We start from the raw sequence: 19,308 nt of genomic DNA, 5'->3' as shown, positions 1-19,308 counted from the left end.
ATAAGTCTTGTCAAATAATTGGTTATCTTTGGATAGTCCAATTATTCACATGGCACACCGAATAATTGTTACATATTTATTACCACACGTGCATAATGTTATTTTGACCAATTATTTATCTTCTTTTGGGCCGATTAAATAACCGCATGAATTACATATACACTACCTTCTTAATTAATAAAAACATATTAACCTACACAAGAGAGCCTATTTTGGTAGAATGTTGTTTCAATTAATTGATTTAATAAATTAATAACTTATGTACATACTTTAAGTGTGTAACTTGACCAATTATTAAACTTCCTTTGTGTCGATTAATAACCGCATAGTTACAAACACAATCATCTTAATCTTATAAAACAAATTGATTAGATAACCGCAATCAATATGTTTTATAAATTAATAATTTGTACATCATTTAAATTTTCAATCCAACCAATTATTAACCTTCCTTTGGGCCGATTAACAACCGCATAATTACAAATTTAAGTGGGCATAAAATTGTACCAATTTTGAATGTGTTATTAATACCGAAAATCCTAATATTGTTTTATGTATCAAAATCGCATAAATTCCATATGCTTATAACACAAAACAATTAATCGTAATTTTATTAATCACTAAAATATTTCTTAATATCAATCAATACAATATATACATAAAGACTGAAATATGTATATATATTCGAATTTGTAATATAACATGATTGATTATTCATCCAAATATAATATAAAAGATGGGAAATGATACAGAGCGGTAAATTTGGGCAGAAAAAATGTAGAGAATGACATGGCATGGTTACGTGTCAATTTTAATTAAATTTTATCTTTATTCTTCCGTTACTTTTTTCTCTCTCCTAAACCCTCTTTAATCTTCCGTTACTTTTTTTCTCTTCTAAATCCGGTTATCACAAAGTGATAGCTCAAATCCACAGACTCACTAAAAATCATTTTTGATTCATTCTTCGTCCGAAATCATTTTCGATTCATTCTTCGTTCGATTCGTTCGTTCTCGCACCTCGTCGTTTATCCCTTATTTCTGACTTCCGCTTTTGACCTAACAGAAATATTCATCCACCGATTCTGCCGCTTCAATGTCTTCCGGCACCGACCGATCAGAAAGTGTGTCATTGAATGAGAGTGATGTGCAATGTTTGGGTGGTTCGTCAACAACAAATCAAGTCAAAACTCCACAACTTGGGATGCTTTTCTCATTAGAAAATGAACTGCGTGATTTTTACAAGTCCTATGCACAAGGTGTTGGTTTTGGAATTTGCAAACAAAGTTCAAAAAAAGGAAATGATGGCCAACAAAGGTATTTTTGCTTAGGATGCTCTAAACAACGTAAGTCTATTAGTAAAGGAAAAAATACTTTTTATCCTAGAACTTCTAGCAGAACAGATTGTAAAGAACGAATTAACATCATGGTTAAGAATGTTGGTTTATTTGAAATTACAAGTATGCAACTTGAACACAATCATCCATTAAGTCCAAGGAAGTCAAGACACTTTAGGTGTAATAAAGTTTTAGATTCCGAAACGAAAAGAAAATTAGAGTTGAATGATCAAGCAGGAATTACATTGAGTAAGAGTTTTAAATCATTTGTTGTTGAAGCTGGTGGTTTTGAAAACTTGTCATTTGATGAGAGAAAGTGTCGAAAATATGTGATTGAGGCACGTCGATTGAGACTTGGGAATGGTGATGGAGAAGCCTTGAATAATTATTTTTCTCGTATGCAAAATAGAAATTCAAATTTCTCTTACATGATTGATGTAGATGATGATAGTCGAATAAGAAATATATTTTGGGCTGATGCAAGATGTAAGGCTACGTATGAGTATTTTTCAGATGTTATTACGTTTGATACTACTTATTTAACTAATGCATATGACATGCCTTTTGCACCATTTGTTGGAACAAATCATCATGGTGAATCTGTGTTGCTTGGATGTGGTTTGATTTCGAAAGAAGATTCACAAACTTTTATTTGGTTATTTAAATCATGGCTGACATGCATGGGAGGTCGAGCTCCACAAGGTATTATTACTGATCAATGTAAAGCCATGAAAATTGCCATTCTTGAAGTATTTCCGAACACTCATCATCGTTTATGTCTTTGGCATATCATGAAAAAATTTCCATCCAAGTTTAGTAGTCATGCTAAATACAAGTTGATAAAGAAAAATTTGAAGAATGTTGTGTACAATTCATTGACGTCTGACGAATGCGAGACTAACTGGAACAAATTCATTGAAGAATTCAATTTGGGGGGAAATGATTGGTTGAATTCTTTATATGAAATCCGTCATAAGTGACTTCCAGCTTTTGTGAAAGATAAATTTTGGGCTGGGATGTCAACGAGTCAAAGAAGTGAGAGTATGAATGCATTTTTTGATGGATATGTTCATTCAAAAAAAACGTTAAAACAGTTTGTTGAACAATATGACAGTGCCATGAAAAGCAAGATTGAAAAGGAAAAAGCTTCTGATTTTATGTCTTACAATTCTTGTTTTCCGGTCATTAGTGCTTATTCAATTGAGAAATAGTTTCAGAATATCTACACCAACAAAATATTCACGATGGTTCAAAATGAAATTAGAGCTTTGATGTATTGTAACACCTCATTAGTGAAACAAGAAGGGTCCACTACTGTGTTTGAAGTGGTGGAAACAATATTTAGGAAAGGAGGCGCAGATGGAAAGGACATTCCATTTTTGGTGCACTATAATGAGTCAAAGTGTGAGATGAAGTGTCTGTGTCGCCTTTTTGAATTTCGAGGACTTGTGTGTAGACATTTGATTTATATTCTTTTCCGACTAAAAGTCTCTATAGTTCTTGACAAATATATTCTAAATAGATGGAGGAAAAATGTTAATCGTGATTATCAGGGAATCACCAATATTTATGATGACTCATGTCATATTGAGGAGGATAAACGAAGAAAAAATAGACTTCAACCATTGTGGAATGAAGTCTCAGATCTCGGGTCAAAAAATGACGAAAATTTATTGATTGTAGAGGAGATGCTGAAAGAAACAAAACAGAGGTTAATGGATGTTAATGAAATTCATTCTATGGAGGGTAATGAAAGTAGAGTTGCGAAGAGTTTGCACAGCCCATTGAAAGTTAGGTCTCGTGGACGTCCACCGACGAAAAGAAAATAATCCAAACTTGAACAAATTGTAAGAAATACGGTGGCCAAACGTCGGAAAAAGGTATGAATTGTATTTTTAGTAATTATTGATTATAAGTTTTTTAATAATACTGAATTTAATATATCATAGCAAGAAGAGATATTCGTTTTGAACCATACAATTGAGACATTCGATACTCAGTCCAGTCAAAATGTAAGTCATATACATTAAATTTATTCAATTTTTTATTTATCATTTTCAACTTCAATTGCCTATAATTTTATTAATCTACTCTTTTTTGGTTAGGTTGTAATAGAACCAGTTGTATGTTCTACAAATCAGAGTTGAATGTGCCCAGAATCAATTATAATAGACTCACATATCCTCATTTGTGGAGATGTTAGTAGAATGGTGAACTCAAGTCACCTTTGTTGATTCATCTATCTTCAATTATTCATCTAACTAGGAAGTTTTTGCGATTAAATTATAAATAACATTGTTTATGGTTTTGAATTCTTGTAAGACTGTTCTTTGTCAGATTGTTTATGTCAACATATTCTATATTTATTAAGTAATTGGGATTGGAATGATGTAAATAGAGGTCTTTTGTCTTCTTATATTATTTTTCTCTGTTGGTCCACCATTAAAAGGTTGATTGATTTGTTGAATGTCCATCATGACGTTAATGTCCTCGTAAGATTTGTAATTGTTTGTTTGTTGATATTGAGGTTAAGGTGGAAATAATGGGTAGTACTTTCCAAGTTTAGTAGTCATGCCAAATATAAGATGTCTTGTATTCCCCCGTAAGGACCATGTACTTTGCAATGCTATTTATCAATTGGAATCTGGAAAGCTCTACTAACAACAAGTGAGATCGATTTCAAAACAAAATTATTAAAAAAATTTTTTGTTACTGCTCCACCTTTTAACAATATCTTTTCATCTCTCTTTTTACTTTATCTCTCTTGAGTTTTAACACTTGATATTGTGCTTCTTGAGTTTTAACACTTGATATTGTGCTGATGGTCGGAGTTACATTGAATCCTTCAGATTGACAGACCGATAAAACTACTTAATGTTGACTCCTTCTCTATTATTCAGATCTTGTAGGTCTGCTTTTATTTCTCAATTTAATAACAATCTCATATAATATCAAAGGTCTCATATAATATCAAAGGTTTAAGATGAAGTTTAACAATAGTTTTCAATTAATACATAAAAATTGAAGGAGCATCATCTTCTCAAACATATCAACACTAATGTCCTCTAATGGCAGCGGCTAAATCCTTACAGCGAATCACTTCAGATTATCAATACATTTGATACACCTTTCAAATCTATACAAAACAAAGAAAAACAAATGATTTATACAGAAAATTCACACAAAAGCAGCTAAATCCTTACAATGAATCATTTCAGATTATCAATACATTCGATACACCTTTCAAATATACACAAAACGAACGAAAGAACAAAGAATCTATACAGAAACAATAGATCTACCAAATAAAAGTAACCTTTCTGATCGGTCGGCGCCAGAAGACATTGAAGCGGCAGAATCGGTGGATGAATATTTCTGTTAGGTCGAAAGCGGAAGTCAGAAATAAAGGATAAACGACGAGGTGCGAGAACGAACGAATCGAACGAAGAATGAATCGAAAATGATTTCGGACGAAGAATGAATCAAAAATGATTTTTAGTGAGTCTGTGGATTTGAGCTATCACTTTGTGTAAACAGGGAGAAAGAAAGAAACGGGAAGAGATAACCGGATTTAGAAGAGAAAAAAAGTAACGGAAGATTAAAGAGGGTTTAGGAGAGAGAAAAAGTAACGGAATAATAAAGATATAATAACGGAAGATTAAAGAGGGTTTAGGAGAGAGAAAAAGTAACGGAATAATAAAGATATAATTTAATTAAAATTGACACGTAACTATGCCATGTTATTCCCTACGTTTTTTCCGCCCAAATTTATCGCTCTGTATCATTTTCCATAAAAGATATAAATAACTCTAAATTTATCAATTATTATATTAATTGATATATCATATTTTATTTCATTATTTCTTGACAAATATAATAAAGAGTTATTGATATTTTTATTTATTCTTTAATTATAAATTATTATTAATAAAAAATAATGAATATTTTCTTTCTCTTTCTTCTAAATAACATAAATAATGAATACCTTAATTAAGTTATAAATTAAATGTATATATTTATTGTTTATCTGTTTTTATATTAATTCATTAAATATATTTCAATATTTAATTTTTTTTGGAGGGAAACGGCTAAAATCATTTCATTAAAACTTCAAAAGTGGGAGGGTCAATTATCAAAGCTAGACAAACATTAGCTATGATTTAAGGATGACAATCAAACGACCCTAAAGAAAATGATTAGTAACAATCAAACATACAAACAAATATTATAAACTGTATCAAATTCTAATTATCCCAATCAAAATTTTTATTTCTATACCAACATGTTGTATCAACATATGTCTTCCCCTTGTCCTTCATCTTACAATGAAAAAGGGATGAACTTAAGAGTTTGATAAATACTGTATATTCTCATTTTGATCGTTCTGATTTGATATAAAGAATTATTTTCCAGGATTTTTGGGCTCTTCACCTTGTTGTTCTCAACTTGAATTTCTAGATCAGTCTCAGGATTCTTGTCTTTGCTTCCTTCGGCTTCATCTATGGTATCCTCTGCAACAACCTTGGTAACATCTACTTTAACTTGATTATTCCGACACTAGTAGAAAAGGCATAATCACCGAGGACAACAACTGAGAGCTATTGAAAACTCTCGGAAATAAATATTTCACCTAGAGCAATACTTCGTTCTCGCTGATATTTGTTGAATTCATCGAGAGCAGCAGTTCGCTCTTGCTGACAACATTTAATTCCGAGCGCAATTAGTTTCTTCTCTCGTTGATATATATTTTGCCCTAATTCATTAACTAACGCCTACGCTTCTAATTTCTTTGTTTCTTCTTTCTTTCTACTCTGATTTCCTTTCTTCCTTTAGACGAAGCTCCAAAGTTCTTCCTCCGATTCACAAAGCTCGCTCCGATTCACCGCACATCTTCCACCGCGCGCCCTCTGATTCCGACATCCATCGCGCACCCTCCGATTCCGGTTTAGTTCAATCTCGCAACTTTGCATCGAAATCCCAAAATCCAAAATTGCTTGGATCTCTCCAACAATATCTCAATTTCGCGCCCCTCTAGTATGGTTTTATATCTTCTTTAGCTTGATTATCATCTCTCTTGACCTTGATTATGGAATTATAATTTCAATAGGTTTTTAATCAACGATTAACTAAATAGAAGAAATTATGCAAATACATTGAAGAGTTGTTAGTTTTAAGCAAGAAAGAATCATCATACCTCTTCATTTCAGTATCCATGTATACTGGTTAGTTTGAAGGCTGCAATTTCTTCCTTTTACCATATGTGATTTAAGGTTTTGATTCAAGTGAAGTTCATTACACCACTTGAAAACTATCTTCATGTCATTAACTTTCTACGAAATTACTTATCTTGTGGATTTGTCATATAACTTCTATGCCAATGTGAGAACCTTCTCTTCCTTTTCATGTCAATTTTCTAGGACAAGCTGCTGAATTTTGAATTGTTTCAAACATCAGTTGTATATTTGAAAGCATAGGATAGTTTTCCTTGCAAATTGAGCTAAGAAGATATTATGTGTTGTGGTAATATGAAAGATGTTGACATCTACAAGTTGTTTATAGTTTGAAAATGCTAAATGAAACGATGGTACATATGGTTACGGATTCTATATCATCAATTCAACTTCTCACATTTTCTGAAATATCGTCTAATTTATCTCCTTTATTGCAACTATGTATCAATCATATTCATGTGCACATCGACTCGATAAAGACAATAATGTAGTATTCAGCTGAAGTAGAGCATCATTGAACGAATAATTCTATTGTAGGAACTGTTTTGAAACTTGTAGAAAAGATTGGTGCAGATGAAGTAGATATCATCAATCCTTTGGTTGTCCATGGTAAGCTGAAAGAGGTGAAGCTTGAACCTATAAAAAGTCCGAACCTAGAATCCAAGGTTATTGATTGTTTTTGTTGCTTCTACTATCGATTAGTTCACGTTTTGAAATTGTGTTTTATTTTATGTTTGAAATCAAAATAGAGAAAAAATTCACACAAGTAAGAACGAGGATCAGCCAAGTGAAAAGGGAGAAATGAAAGAAGGAAATGAGGTGCAGGTTCTGAAACAACGGACTTGTCTTTCAAGGTCGTGACCGCAGGGCTCAATCTGGCCACCATATATTCCATTATTGATTTCTCCATCAATTATTACAACGGTCGCACCAAGAGGCAAGTCTTTATCGAAGTAACATTTCCTTCCCCCGCTCTATTCATATCATAAACCACACAGATCCTTAGACTATGAGCAAATTTAGTATGATTGTATCATCGTATGTTTTGGATTAGCTTTGTAAGTCTGACAACAAATTTTCTATAAAGCTAAGCTACCTCCTATTTGAGTGCTTCTCCGGAAATGCTATTTATCCTCTTCCTTTCGTCTTTCTTGTATAGATTTAGTTAGCATAACAATAACACGTTTGTGCGATATTGGTGTAATGCACACATCTAGATTTGGAAATAATCATTATTCATGGCCTTTCTTCTTTCCTCTTCTGTTTTACCTTCCATCTGATAAATAAGAATAAAGAAAGTAGAGAGAGACAGATAATACTTGATACTACTTTTGATAAATAAGAATAAAGAAAGAGAGAGACATACATATGATAGTGTTTTGATAAATAGGAATAGAGAAAGTAGAGAGAGAGAGGGGATATACGATACTAAATATATGTTAAATTTCACCAAGTGGCTTTCTAAAGCTCTTGGTAATTATTTATCATTTTCTTCAAGAGTCTTTAATTGCTCTTGTTGATAACTTATCTCCGAGAGCAACAAATGCTCTCGCAGATATTTATTTTCCTTTCACCGACAGTTTTATCACCGAGACGCTACAAGAGTATTTATCACCCTCGGCGAAATATATCTGCGAGAGTATTTGCTCTTTCTCCGAGGTTTTATGCTTTCCTTAAAAATCAATTTTTTTACTAGTGCGAGTATCCTCTACTATGGTTTCCTGTATTACAACTTGACTTGTTTGAGAATCAACTTCTTTCATCTTCTTCATTCTCTGTTTCATTGCTACCTTTATTCTCTTCTTCAACAGAAACCCTCTTAATATATTTTCTTCAATTTCATTGCTTTCTTCATTTTCTTCTTTCTCTTCCTCCATATTTTGCTTTTTGTTTTCAGACTTCCCTTTTTTTTCCTAATTTTTTTCTTCTTGGCCTTTTAATATCTTCTGCTCATCTTCCATAGTTTGAGCACATTTCGTGCTGACATGATAGAAAGTATTGCAGAATGCACAACTATCCGGTCTCCATTCATAAGTGATTCCCATGATATTACATTTTCCTTTTCCGTCGACCACTGTTATATTATTCGGCAATGTGCTACGAGGATTCACATCTATGCTAATTCTAGCAAAGGAAAAATGCTCTCCTCCTTCTATTATTGGGTCCACGTATAATGATTTTCCCAATAACCCTACAAAATGATTAATTTCTTCTGTTTTGTACATGTGTACAGGGATATTCCAAAGCTTGAACCATATTTATGATGTCTTCTTAGGTTTACTTAACATGTTCAAATCTTCAGACAATTTTTCCAAATTCATATAGTTGGATCCAATATATGTATGCCCATGTTCCAGAATGTCATCCAAATTCGAATTGAAGAAAGTAAAGATCATGAATATTTGCAGAGATCTTCTTCAGCCAATTTTCCTTCCACTATTTCATTAAAGTTTCTTTAGTGATTGAGAATGATACTCTGTTTTTTTCAATATAATTCCCTACCACCATATTTTCTCATTCATTTATGTACTTTTCTTCTACTTCATTGGAATATTTAAATTTTAAAAGGAAAATTCCACAACATTTGATTTTTCTTTTCTTTTGTCATGTTTTTCTTGAATGACTTCTTCAGCAAACTCCTTGAGATCTTTCGTAACAAACTCTTCTGACTTTCTTAGCTTTATTACTCTTCTTTTTCCCCATTGTTGAAGAAGAGAACAAATAATAAAGCAGAGTAAATACATAAATAGGGCAATTCAGAAACCCTAAAGATTTAGCGACAAAATCATTTCAAAAGGCAACATCCGAGAACACCAAAGATTAGAGAACACACCGACGCTCGCAATCAGGAAATAAGCACCAGAAAAAGCTACCAACGAAATTCTGAGAGATATAGGGTTATCGACACTTACTTCGTGAATCGTGTCGTTCGTGCCGATCGTGCCGTCGATTGTGTTGTGCCAACCGTGCTGATTGTGCCGTCGATTGTGATGTGTCAATGGTACTGATCGTATCTCCAGAGCTTTTATCTCTCTTTCTTGAGTTTGAGCCCTTAATTCACTCACTTTTTTATATATATTTAATTTTTAATGTGTACTTAATGTAATCAATATTTATAAAATAATAATATTCATAAATATGTTAAGTATATATAAACATGTGTATATTAAATTTCATAATTTACATTATTTCATAATTTCATCTTTATTTCTATAAAATATTTTAAATTATTCTTAATTGTATATATAATATTTTAATTTATTCTTTATTGTATACTAATATATTAATATATTAATAGTTATTTCAAGATAAATATTACTTAATCTTTAACTAATTAAAATAATAATAATTATTATTTTAATTCTTTAATTAATAAGTAGTCATTATTTAATTATTATTTTAAAATATGAATTCTTTAATTAATTATAATAATGAATTATTTATAAATTCTTTAATCAATAATTAGTCATTATTTAATTATTATTTTAAAATAAATTCCTAAATTAATTATAATAATGAATTATTATTCTAAACTGAATTCCTTCATTCATTAGAATGAGTATTCTAAAATTCAATTTCCTTATTAATTAATTGAGTTAATTTCCTTATAATTATTATGAATTCTTAAATTCATAAATAATTCTTAATATATATAACTCTAAATCAAATATATATATATATATATATATATATATAATATTAATTAATATCTCCTTAATTTTCTAAATAATAATAATAAATAAAGAGATACAATACAAAAATATTTCAACTTCTTTACCATAAATTTCTCTAATTAATTAGATATCATATATATTATATTTAGAGAATTTAATCACAATTTTTTAAACAAAACCTATCCATCTTTCCTTAGTATTTGACTCTTTAATGTATATATTCACTAATTATATATTATTCTAATTTCTTAGTTAAACTTATACATAATTAATATATGAGGAATGATTTGGTGAGAGAATTTGGTGAGGGAATAAGTTGGTATCAAGATTATGTAAAATGTAAAAGTGGGAGGAAAGAGAGTAAAAAGAGAAATTATTTGATTTTTTAAGCGAATAAGATTATCCAAGTCATTCCCTCATCAAATTCTCTCACCAAATTCCCTCACTTAATCATTTCTCTTAATATATATATATATATATATATATATATATATATATATATATATATATATATATATATATATATATATATATATATATATATATATATATATATAATATAATATAATATAAATTGTTCATCTTCTACCTGCGCATCATAATTATTTCATAATCATATAACATGATTATAACAATATATCATCACAATCATTTCTAATTCATTAATCATATATGTCTTATCTTATCAGTTCTAGTCGAATTAGATCAAGAACATATAAAAAAATTTCTGTTTATATTCTTAAAAATCGTATAAACCTAAATCTCAATAGATAGACATAAAGAGGACTTTAATACCACTTGTTAGATAGATTCGTTAATCTAATTATTTATTCTTTGGTTCTATAATCTTAATAGTACTCATGTCGATAAATTGAGATAATCTTTAGTTGCGGAAATGAGTGAAGAACGATTCATTAAGTTGGTTCATTAAGTCATTCTTCGTTATTCTTTGGATCTTCTCTTGATTTTTAATCTTCTTGTTATGGATCTGATCGGAATGTTTGATGTGGATGGGATTAAGTCTTCCAACCCTCTATCGCCTTGCCTTCTTAAGTGTTCTTTATCGCATTGCCTTATTGAGTGTTCTTGAGAAATGAACATAAACATTTTTGTGTGATGAGAGAAACATAATAGGTAAGTTAACATATCCCTAATATACTCATTTATTATTTGGTCCATCAACAAAATAATAAATGGTATTTCTTCTTCTAAACAAATATATCCCCATATTTATTATAGATGTTTAAATAAGTTCATAATTTTTATACATCGCTTTATTAATTGGGTTATAATCTTTATTATAATAAAAATTAATATACAATAATTAAATAATATATGTACTCAAATATTCCAACATATCTAACAAAAATAATTAATACTAATTGAACCAATGCATAGACAGTGATTATGTAAACACTTTAGGATTCCAATTGTTCAGTTATGCGATTATCTCCAAACTTGAATGTCCTTGCAAGAAATTTTGGATATTTTAGTTTAGATTGAAATTTTCATCGCTAAATGTCAATACCAACAAAAACTCATCCACCGTAGCTATTGCTTCCTTCGTCATTATTTTAGCCACAATTGACAATACCGTCGCCAACCATAACGACAATAAAAAAATTACCGTAGTTAAGAGTTTTAAGAGAAAAATAAATGACCTAATTATTAAATTAGTACTGTTTTTTTTTGAACCAATTCAATTTATATTTTAGACCTCTTCTATTAAATTTCACAATTTAAAACACTATACAAAAATTAACTTATTATTTTTTATATTATTTATGTGACATTTATAAAATAAAAAATATCAATGTCACTCATTTTATAAAAAAATATTAGTTAAAATCATTGATTTTCGAATTTATTATAAATTATAAAAATTATTAAAAATTAAAAATAAATATTACTTATTAAAAATTATAATAATTATTCAAGTATTATACATGTTTTTTAATATTTATAATACAACATAAAATAAAAATATAATATATATTTTATAATAAAAGAAATATATATTAAAACAATATTTAAAGAAAAAAATAATATAATTATAAATAAAATTTAAAATTTTGTAAAAGCTTAATAAAATAAAAAATAAATTCCTATTTTAAATAATATAATTAAAATAATTAATATATTAACTATTTAAAAATATATTTATTAATTATACTATTTTATTAAAAAATATATAAATATTATTAAATTTATAAAAATTATTATTGTACAAAATAATACATGTTAATGTTTTAAAATTATTATTATTTAATTAAATTATTTGTATTTAGTAATAATTTTTTTAATTTTAATAAAAAAAAATTAATTGTAAAAAAAGTTATATATAAAATTAATATTATTATTTATTTATTTTGAAAAATTATAAGAAAATATTTATATTATTTGAAAATATATTTTTTTAATATTTTAATTTTTTTAAATAATCATAATATATATTTTGTTTTTTAAAAAGAATTAGAAAAAAAAATTATAAAGAATTATAAAGAAAAAATGAAAAATAAAAATTATTATATTTTGTTTTAAAATATATAAATAACAATTTTTTAATAGATAAGTAGTATTAAAATTCTAAATATTAGAAATTAAATATGTTTCTTGATAAAATAGCATCGATGTTTAAAATTATTATTATTTAATTAAAAAATAATATATATTTTTAATTTTAATAAAAATAAATTAAACTTATTGAAATTGAAAAGTTTAATAAAAATTAATAATATTATTATTATTATTTATTGGAAAACATATAAAATATAAAATTAAATTAAATGAAAATTTAAAATAAATATTATTATCCATTATTAAAATTAAAGAATATATTTAGGTTATGTTTTAAAATAAATTTGGTTCAAAATTTATAAAAATATTTAATTAATGATATAAATTAATTTTAAATAAATTAAAAAATAAATATTTTATTTTTTTAATCATTTATAATAATTTAAATTTAAAATAATAATTAATTATTATTTTTATTTATAATTGGTTTTATTAAAAGTAAAATATAATTATTATAATTATCTATTCACATTTAATATATATAATTAAAACTAAACATATTAATTTAAATTATTCAAATAAATATTATAAACTAAAATTAAATAATATACACCAAAATTAAAATACATTACATAAAAATTAAAACAAAATACATTATACAAACATTAAAATAAATAAATTTATATATAAAATAAAATGAATATATACAAAAACTTTTTTATAAAAATGCTTTATCAAATTTTTAAATTTTACAAAATGTTTGATATATTATGCCATTGTTTAATATATTTTTTATACAATCGTATTTTTTTATAAATTTATTTTTTATGCCATCGAAAATAAAAAATCTTTACAAATTTTAATTTTTTTTATACAATCGTATTTTATTTTCTATTTCTTATATATATTATTTTTAAATAAAGTATTTTGTTTTATTTTTATTGAATGTATTTTTTTTTTATTTTAGTGTTGATGTAATTTATTTTTATTTTAGTGTATAATATTTTATTTAATTTATAATATTTATTTAAATGATTTAATTTAATTTGTGTAGTTTTATTTATATATAATATATTTATAAATATAAGTAAAAATAAGATATGTGTGTTATTTTAATATATAATATTTAATTTTTTTTATGTTAATTATTTAATTAAATATTATTAATTTTTAATTATTATTTTATATTTATAAAATTAAGTAATTAATGAGTTTAAACAGAGAAATAATATTAATAGGATTAGAGAAATTAAAAGATAATTGATGGAGTTATTAATAGATTTAGAGAGAAAATATAAGTATTTTGAGAAAGAGAATTAAAAGGTATGTATTATACAAAAAAAAAAAAAAAAAAAAAAAAAAAAAAAAAAAAAAAAAAAAAATTTAAAAATATACAATAACTTCTTCTCATATCCTCGTACCTTTAGTTGCGGACTCCAACGAAAAGTGTGGCTTACACCGAAAAGTGTGGCTTACACTCCATGGTTTAAATGTCTCATATGAGGATTGAGTATTGATGAAGTTCTTCTAGAACTTCACTGATAAAATCGACCAGCACTTTTGTAGTTCACTGATAAAATCGACCAGCACTTTTGTAGTGAAGAGTGTCTAATACATAATAATTTATGAAAAAACATACTAAATTCTTAGAACATAAGATAAAATATTGAGCAAAATCTAAGTTTTTGGGAGAAACTTAGAATTAGTTAATTAATTAAAACAATGGGCCTAGAGGGTAATATTGGTCCCATCCGCTATGATTGAGAGGTGTGTTATTGACTTCGATGAATTAAAGTATTTATAATTTTTCGGAGATATTTTAGAGAAAAAAATATTTTCAAAATTTGGAGTATGTTTAAAGAGGAGTGATAGGGAGAAAAGAATTTGGGAGATGGAACAGGGAGAGAATGATGTGTCATCACTAAATTGACAAATAATAAAGTGTGAGGGAGAGAAGAGAGACAAATTTTGTTATTTTTTCTACTAATCAGAGAGCCGTCACGTCATTTCTTATCAAATTTCCTCTCCCAAATTTCTTTTCTCTATCATTTCTTATGTTTCTTTATTTACTTGATTTTATCTTCTCTAAATCTTAGGATATAATTCAGAAATGATGCTCAATTGACCAAAACAATTCTACAAACGACTTCACAAATTAATTTTAATTCAAACTAATTTTTTGAAATTCAAGTTGTTTATTGAAGAAATAAAATTGTTCTTTATCCCAATAAATTCTAAAAATGATAAATTTGAACTATTTTGTAAAAGAGAGAATTTGAAAGAGGAAAATCTCAAAAACACATTTTTTAGACAATGAATATGGCGACGTCGACGATTTTGTAAAATCAAGAATTAGAAATGAAGAAAATCGCAAGAACACATTTTTCCGACAATGAATATGGCAACGACAAACAACTGTGATACGTCGGAGAATAACGTTTGTGGTAACATATCATCGATGGTGATCTAATGATCGGTGAATTTATCACGTAGTTTAAAGTTTAAGGTTGAGATTAAGCCAATATTTTAACTTTAGATTTTTTATGGGTTGAATCAATTTATAACGTGGACGGATATGATAGAAAAAATGTGGTGAGATGCGGTACATTGGATCATCCAAGCACTTGGACGGCTTGAATTGCACATCCTGGTGCGTCGGATTGGCCTTGAAGGTGGACAGCTGATATCGTTCTGTTTATTTATTTTTTTTATTATTATTTTTTTTTTATCTTTTATTATATTTTTAGAATTTTGTTAATCTAAAAAAAATCTGTTTTATTTCCATGTGTATTTAGAAAAAAACAAATTAGTTATGCCTTTTTTTTCTCTATTTAATTAATCAAAAGGATTTTTTTTTTCACTTTAAGTTTCAATTAATCCTTACAAACTTTTGGACTTGATAGTTTACACTATTATAAAAATGAAAACATTTTTTTTTTTTTAAACATAAAGTTTTGACTAGGAACCTCAAACACTATATTCTATCCGAGCTCTAAAATTATTTTTTTCTATCTTTGTCAATCATCATCGGAATAATTATTGATGAAGAGTTGATTAATGATATGGATGTCCCCTACACATAAAATCCCCTTTCTTTAATACTACTTTTGTTTAGTTACTATTTAAACCAAATATAATTAATATATGTTGTTCTTTGTTACAAAATTAAAAGGTCAAAAGGCCATTTGTGCTTTCTCTTAAGATGATGCTTTGTCCTCTTCATTAACATCCTCTTGATCTAATTTTGTCTAAATATGCATGTTAGGAAAATTTCATCTCTTAAGGCTCAGCTATAAGTATAGTTAAGGCGTTTTCAAATTTCGATTTTCAGTTTGAAAAAGAAAACTAAAGAAGGAAAGTGGTCCTCTGCAGCCCAAAAGTAGAATTCGGACCTACATTCAGTTTGACAACACATGCACATACATATACATAAGTGTCGTCCCTCTAACCAAAAGAATGCAATGGTTGTGATTATGCAAACACTCTAGGATTCCAATTGTTCAGTTCTGCGATTATCTCGAAAGTTAAATCTCTTCTAGTTGAAGCAAGAAATTTTCCACTAGTAAAAATGACTTAATAGCGACAAAATTTAGCTATAGTATAATTTTACTGTCACTATTAGTCAAACAAAAACAATAAATAGAATAACTATTTATTAAGTAAATAAGAAACAACGTTCATGTTCTTTTTAGCGTTTTAGGTTTACAGTGGTTAATTTATGCATACTAATAAAACACATGATTTGAGATTACATTATATGCATGATTCTGCAGGTTTCATTGTTTGTAATCGGAGATTTAAGTTTTCATTTGAATGTACTCTACGCTATTACTCCATTTAGAACAAAGAAAAAAGAACTATGTTATTAACTGATGTGAATACCCAGTTGAAAAACAAGAATATTCCTACAGATATCAAAGTAGACACAAGCTCCAACGTGAGTTTTTATCCCTTTTCGTTTCATTTCTTTTGTTTAACCTGTAGTTTCTATATTATTTCAGCTTTTCACAACCATCACAGATGATGAACCTATTCCTAGGTTGAAGATAATCCTTAGTTTTAGAGTGCCTAATCAAAGGTGTGGAAAGGTAAACAACATGTCCACATTTGATTTAGGCGAGGTCATTTATTATGATGATTTTTTATGCTATGATTGTCTCATTTATTATCTTGCCAATTTGAAATCGGTGTTTTTTTTATTATTATCTTAATATATGATTTTGATAATGAAATGATTTAATTTCAATATTAGAAAATTATATTTTATATAATTTGAACATTTTATAGGTAATTTGATTTAGTAAAAAAATAGTAATTTATGTACATTCGACGATGATAATTTATTTGAATAATTACAACATTTGGTAATTTATTTCTGTAGCCACTTTTTAGCCACGGTATTTATTCCGTAGCTATATTTTAGTTACGAAACCAGTAGTACATGTCTATTTACTGTGGTTATTAACCTTTAGTGATATTCAATTGATTAATACTGACGATAAATATAGTCACTATTTCCCTATTTTATAATATTGCAGTCTATTTAATACAAGTAACCGTGGTTAAACGTAATGTTATCCCGTTCCGTTGTCACAATAGACATTATCATCCCTATCGTCGCTATTGCCCTATTTTATAATATTGTCAACATAAGGTCATCATGTGGCCTGCAATAGCTATTGCTTCCGTTGTCACACTCAACATTACCGTCCTCAACCATATTGACAATTAAGGGTGTAAACGAGTTAAACGACTCGTAATAAATTCGGTCAAAATTCGATTCAAGTTCTAACTTTATATTTCTAGTTCGAGTAGCTCATTTTATCAATATTATAAATATTTATTTATAGTATATATTATAATATATATTTAATATATATTATATTATATCTTATAAAATATAATAGATTATATTATATATAAAATATAGAACCTAAAATTTTATTCTCTTATATGTGAACACTTTCCTCAAAATCTTCATCTCCTCATTTATCTCTCACAATCAAAATAACAAATCTCTTACACTTTATAGGCAAAGAAACACATCAATTTGAAATAGTTCGAAAGGTTAACAAGTCGAGTATCAATTTTGATACTAGATTGAGTTTGAGTATATATAATATAAATTGAGTCGAGTTCGAGTAGTATAATACTCGACTCAACTGATTTACACCCTTAGCGACAAAAAAAAATGATTGTCGCTAAAAGTGTTAAGACAAACAATATTGACATAATTATTAAATTGGGGTTATTTACTAGACCAGTTGGTATTTTGTACCTCTTCTTACAAACTTTACCATTTGTGACTAATTATTGATAAAATTATAAAAAAGAAAATAATTTTAAATGATGTTAACTTATTATATACATGACATTTATAAATAAATAATCAATATGGAGTTTCTTTGCCCTTGATCTTTATATACAATTCAAGTGTCCCTTCATCTCGACTAGTCCTTTCTTGTTATTGCCTACGCAGTCCCTGCCCCTCATCTTGCTGTGCCTCTTTCCCTGCCAGGGAGAAAGCTCAATTAATTTAATTATGATATTAATATTATAATTAGTAGTACTTAATATATAATATGTTTAAGATTAACCTCCTTCATTAATATATATAAATATAAATCTTTAAACAAAGAATTATAAAAACAAATAAGAAATATTTAAATTATTTATATACGATAATATTTGTTAAAAAATTATTTTCAAATTTATTAGAAATTATAAATTATTTAAAAATAAATAAACATTACCTATTAAAAATGATAATAATTATTCAAGTATTATACATATTTTTTAATATATTATAATAAAACATAAAATATAAATATAATATATATTTTATTATAAAACAAATATATATTAAAACAATATTTAAAGACAAAAAATATTACAATTATGAATTAAATATTAATATTCTTTTATATGTTTAAAATAATTATTTTTTGTAAAATTTTAATAAAATAAAATAAAAATTCATATTTTATATAATATTGTAAACACTAAAAATCTATAAATAAATTTATAAAATAAATAAAATTATTTTAATTTATTTTTGAATAAATAAAATCAAAATAATTAACTCCATTGCCAAAACTCAATTAAAACAAACGATTAATTAAACTAGTTATTGTGATAATTAAAATCTAATAAATGTTGTACTCATTTATCTTAAAATAATTTTAGAAAAAATTAAGGGATTAAAATAAATAATTTAAGATAAAATGAGCTACCTATTTTATCTCCCAAAATCATTTATTTAACTCTAAAATATTTAAAAAAAACTGATATAATATTTCCCATATTTATTTTATTATTTTGTGTATTTAAAAAGATCAAAAGTAAAGTCAAAAGGGTGAAAGAAAAATAAATTTCAAACAATCCCTTAAGCTTTAAAATAAAATAAAAAATTCGTAAATGGGTGTAGCCAAAATTCTACCGAAAACGCGTCCGCTGGATGAGCATTGGATCTTCATCCAACGTTTCAAGCGCGCCCGCGTAGCCCACTGTATCTAAAGATGCGCGCGACCGAGAACCAGACGATTGGCTAAC

At 26.9% G+C, this 19,308-nt stretch overlaps 2 protein-coding genes across 2 annotated transcripts; both read left to right on the top strand.

The window, feature by feature from the left end:
* Window positions 1–1,093: 1,093 nt before the first annotated feature.
* On the top strand, window positions 1,094–2,314 carry LOC124930586 (protein FAR1-RELATED SEQUENCE 8-like). Its single transcript, XM_047470919.1, has one exon. It carries the CDS (start codon window positions 1,094–1,096, stop codon window positions 2,312–2,314), a length of 1,221 nt encoding a protein of 406 aa, XP_047326875.1.
* A 264-nt stretch (window positions 2,315–2,578) lies between these two features.
* On the top strand, window positions 2,579–3,163 carry LOC124930585 (protein FAR-RED IMPAIRED RESPONSE 1-like). The gene has a single exon (XM_047470918.1). The coding sequence runs from the start codon at window positions 2,579–2,581 to the stop codon at window positions 3,161–3,163; it is 585 nt and encodes a 194-aa protein (XP_047326874.1).
* Window positions 3,164–19,308: the final 16,145 nt, after the last annotated feature.

Source organism: Impatiens glandulifera, chromosome 3 (genome assembly GCF_907164915.1).
Source record: "Impatiens glandulifera chromosome 3, dImpGla2.1, whole genome shotgun sequence".
Taxonomy (NCBI): domain Eukaryota; kingdom Viridiplantae; phylum Streptophyta; class Magnoliopsida; order Ericales; family Balsaminaceae; genus Impatiens; species Impatiens glandulifera.
The sequence above is the reverse complement of the archived record's forward strand: the minus strand, read 5'-3'. Positions and strand labels throughout refer to the sequence as shown.